General features: G+C 35.6%; 1 protein-coding gene across 1 annotated transcript; it reads right to left on the bottom strand.

The window, feature by feature from the left end:
• Nucleotides 1-4,433: 4,433 nt before the first annotated feature.
• Nucleotides 4,434-4,817, bottom strand: LOC110109744. The gene has a single exon (XM_020840940.1). It carries the CDS (start codon nucleotides 4,815-4,817, stop codon nucleotides 4,434-4,436), a length of 384 nt encoding a protein of 127 aa, XP_020696599.1.
• Nucleotides 4,818-4,903: the final 86 nt, after the last annotated feature.

Raw genomic sequence — 4,903 nt, 5'->3', positions numbered from 1 at the left:
ATTAAATACTGTACTCTTAAATTTCTTCACCATGCGTTAAACCCTTCACCTTTCCTTTCCTCTCAACCAATCGTGGCACTTCAATTTTTTTAATAAATATAAGTTTTCTCTGTGTCTCTTTGAATTCCCTGACGTCCCATTTATTTCTTCAATCCATTCCTTCAATTTTTTTTTTTTAATAAATATAAGTTTTCACTGGTCTCTTCGAATTCCCCCGCCTCACATTTATTTCTTCTTTCCATTATGTTTTTTAGCTTCACGGAAGGTTATTTTTCCAATACTCCAAAGAAGCTCTTCACTGTTGTCAGATTGGAATCCTCGACATATGAGCTCACTTCGCGGGAGGAGTTCTAAAAGAGTCACTAACATAAATTCTTCACTCTTGTCATGTCGGAAGCCATGGGAGAGCTCGGGCTTTGCTTTTTGGTTCTTCTTCGGCTTTGCGTTAAGGCAAGGTTTGAAATAGTCATTAAAGGAGCTTCTTCTCCTTTGTTTTTCCTTAGTCTTGCATGAATGAGCTTTGGATGGTCGCTGTGAAGGAAATGATCTTTCAGCCCTTTTACAAGGTTCTTTGTCAAAATTTCGTAGGTCGCTAGCTTCTTTTTATGAATCCTAATATGCAAATGATTAACTTCCTGATTCAAAGATAAAAATAACGGATGTAAGCACTATTTTTTTATATTTAAATTCATGCCTTTCTAATTTCATGCATTTGGAGACTGGAGTTATTCTTCTCGACCTTCCATTTAGAAGTAATCGTGTTGAAAAGCAAAAAATTCAGTATTCCTTATGATAATCAAATAAAAAGTTTATTTTATATTATTTATAATGCAAAAGTGGTTCCCTTTTACATTATTGAGAGAAGATCCGCAATTCAATAAATCTTGTTTGAGATCTTTAATTTGTATTCATATATAAAATTCATCTTTGTTTTCATTGTCATATCTTCCTTATAGATGTCTTTATTTTTTTTATCCAGCCACCAAAATTTTTCTGCTTATAAATCACGCTTTGCCTGGCTTGATGAATAAAGAAATGAAACTAGGGGGCTCTTCAGCATTGTTGATCTTCAACTTAGTCACATTGAATGTTATAAGCAATCTTGAAGTTTTATTTTATTTGCATTTGTGATTTGCTTCTTGAAGATTAATGAGAAATTTTTTTGCTATTAATTGTTTGGATTTCATGATTATAGATTCGTTCGTCACAGACATGTCCAGTTGATAACAGTGCCAATTAGGGTGATGGTTCTTCGGCTAAATGGGAAAGGGTATTCTTTCCAAAATCAAATAAGAGGTAATTAGCTTACTAGAATCTTATATTGCTTTTTGTTCTGCTATGAAATTACACTTGGTTTTCTTTTAAACATTTTTTTCTTGTTTGGTCTTGTATCTCAACATGAAACTGCTCTTTTTGTTAAGTTGGTTTCATCTCTTTATTTGTATTTTCTTTTTTCTTCTCTGTAGTGAAGTGAATCAAGTAGAGAGCATGCTCTAACTCTTCATTCCAAATCTTTGTTCAGGATCCTAAAAGCAATAACCTATTGGTATAATGCTGATGATGGGATTCTTGATAAGAAAATGAAGTTTGGCTTCTTTGAAGTCACCAAAATGGCTCGATTAATCTATTGGTATTGTTTCTCTTATTCTTATTTTTTGTTGTTATGGCTTTGATTACTTTAGGATCGGTTGAGATTTATCAAATCTTTCTAGCATACTTCTGTGTAACTGGAGTTGAAAGATGGTGTTTTCATGATAGAGATATTGAACCTAATGGGAAGACACTTGCATTTTGTATCTTTTTCTCATTCTCATCATGATTATTTAACTTGCATCAATAAACAAATACTAGAACCTCATTGCACTAAATTTTTAATGCAATGTTAATGTAATTTACTTCGATATACAAGTAGCATTAGATTTACCATAATATAGGGTTGATCTTAATTAAAATGGTAGGTAGTGTGTTATTTTTTGAGTGTATTAATTATATTAGTAGCTTTAGATATGAAGTTTCAGAACATTTTTGGGCATTAGTTGTGACTTCAAATTTAGGTTCTATTCTATTGATTCTTCCCATTCACGATTAAATATTGTTAATCTACTTTATGCTCTTGTTTAATTAGGATTGTTATCTTAGATATGCCAAATGGCTTGCCTAAGATAATTTCAATGTATTCAATTTTCATTTTTTCCCTCCTCTTAGAAAGCTAAGGGATAACATGTAAAGTATGGGATTTATATTCATAAGTTTAAAGAATCAATTTTCTTCTCTAATTATTGGGCCATATATCCTTCATCGTAGTTATCTTTGTTTTAAACTACAAAAAGCTTGGCTTCTCTCTATGAACAAGATGTTCGTCTTGATAAATTTGATTCTAATGTTATTATCTATCTACATCTAGAGGTGATAAGATAAAATGAAAGAAAAAAATCCTTACATTCTAATAAAAGTTTATGCACCTTAGGAATTAATTTCTTTGAACATATTCAAGACACCTCTTAAAATATATGGCCTTGAGAGAGCAGAGCTGTGAAAATAGTGAGACATGGAAAAGTTAATAAATCAACTTATTAGTTGTTCCTATTGTCACGACCCAACCCGACCGGGACGGATCCCGCTCGCATTAGGTCGTGGCCAGACTCAATCTAACTGAACTGATTCCAGTATCTGGCTTTGGAATTTGTTTCAGAACTTTCTGCCAAGCATTATACACAGAAACAGACACACAGAGCTACTATAACATCAAAATACAGCGGAACAGATCATCTATCTTTTCTTCCTCAAAAGAATCATATACAAATACAGCTCATGGCTTTCAGACAGAAGGAAAAGCATAACAGAAAAGCCATGACTGTACAAAAATCAAAAGTACAAAATACATATAATGGATCAAACTCTGAACTCCTAATCCAAGACTTCCTTCCCATTCCCAGAACCTGAAAACCACGCAGAAAACAAGGATGAGCTACAATAGCTCAGCAAGACATCAAACCTCCAATCAAAATCCTCATAATCCACATCAAACACATCAGACAAATTCTGTACAGAAATCAGATCAATAGAATCGTATATCGAATCAAAACAGAACAGAAATCACAGAAATCTTAATTCCAGAAATTGAATCATAACAGAATCAGAATCGTACAGATCAGATCAAATCAAAACAGAACAGAAACACATCACATCAGAGCTGACAGAACAGACAAAAATCATAAATCAGATTAAATCATATCAGATCAAAAGTCATATCAGAATAGAAATCAATTCAGAACATATCAAAAGTCAGAACAGATTCCCTGACACTGACAGAATCTCAACGGATTCTGGCCCCTTATGCCTCCCTTCCCAGACACTGATAGAATCTCTCGGATTCTGGCCCCTTATGCCTCCCTTTGTGCTCATGGCACCAGAACAGATGTGCTTATAGCACCAGAACAGAACTTATCATCGGATCCGAAACTTGTTTTTAGAAATAGATTTCAGAGCTCATTTCAGATTTTTCCCCGACACAGACAGGATCTCTCAGGATCCTGACCCCTTATAACTCCCTTTTTATAGCACACAATCATAGCATATCATTTCAGAACAAATCCGGACAATTTTAGAAATCGTACGAAAATCCGGCGGCATAACGGCAGTATACGGAATTTACACAAAATTCACCAAATCAGAATTTTACCAAATTACCATAGAACATTCACAACAACATTATAAGACTTTTATTCCACTGCCACAACATTTTCAGACATCGTGAAAATTTACAGTCAACAGAAAACGCCGTCAAATCAAAACTATCCGGTCAAAAATCTCCAAAAAATATTCAAAATGTGCACACTCGACACCTCAGAAACATATCAAAAGTTACGCGGTAAAAACTGAATCAATCGGAAAATATGGACAGAATTCGCTAACGAAAATGAAATCCGGACAAAAAACTCGTTCAAACTTCACTGTTCTGAAAATTGAGAAAGGTGGAATGTGCCTTACCTTGCGTACACCAATTTCTTGAACTACTGAAACGGACGAAAACGGCCCGGCGTCTCCCAAAAATCCACTTTTCCACTTTTTCCTTCGTTTTTCTCTCTCCTGGGCTTTTCTCTCTCTTCAAAATATCTCATTTCTATATATATCCAGACTGATCGTCCCGGACGATCGAAACTTCGTCCCAGGACGAAGTGGCTCTGGACGAATTTCGTCCAGACGAGATTAATTAACGTCCTCGGCGACTTGTCCTCGGGAGAATTTTCGTCCAAACGAACCAACTTTCGTCCCGACGAACCATGCAGCCAAAACTATTTTCCTTGAACAATCTGTACCGATCGTCCCGGACGATCCAACTTCGATAGGACGAACCTGGAGCAAAAATTGATGTTACAATCTCCCCAACTTCAAAAAAATGTCGTACTCGACATTGCCAATCCAAAACTCAGTCAAAACAGATATGGATACGACTGCCTCATATCCGACTCCTTATCCCAAGTTGCTTCCCGTGCTGTTCGGTGCTTCCACTGTACTTTAACCATAGGAATCTGTTTATTTCTTAACTTGCGCATGCCGTAAGCCAAAATCAACTCAGGTTCTTCTTTGTATCTCAGATTCTCCTGAATCTCGACCTCATCAGCAGACACTTTCTTTTCAGAGTCAGATATCCACTTTCTCAAAGTAGATGCGTGGAACACATTATGAATATCAGACATCTGATCAGATAACAACAGCCGATAAGCAGATTTACCAATCCTTTCAAGGATTTCAAACGGTCCAACATACCTTGGACTGAGCTTACTCACTTTGCCGAATCTGCTCACACCCTTCATCGGACTGACTTTGACATACACAAAGTCACCAACTAGAAATTCAACGAATATGTGCTTCTGATTGTAATATTTCTGCTGTCTATCTT

The sequence above is a fragment of the Dendrobium catenatum genome, unplaced genomic scaffold, assembly GCF_001605985.2.
Source record: "Dendrobium catenatum unplaced genomic scaffold, ASM160598v2 fragScaff_scaffold_1221, whole genome shotgun sequence".
NCBI classification, from domain to species: Eukaryota; Viridiplantae; Streptophyta; class Magnoliopsida; order Asparagales; family Orchidaceae; genus Dendrobium; species Dendrobium catenatum.
This window is presented reverse-complemented; position numbering and strand designations above follow the sequence as displayed.

What these genes read in the sequence shown, in the direction of transcription:
- LOC110109744 (XM_020840940.1), bottom strand. Translation starts at nt 4,817, where the DNA reads ATGAAGGGTGTGAGCAGATTCGGCAAAGTGAGTAAGCTCAGTCCAAGG.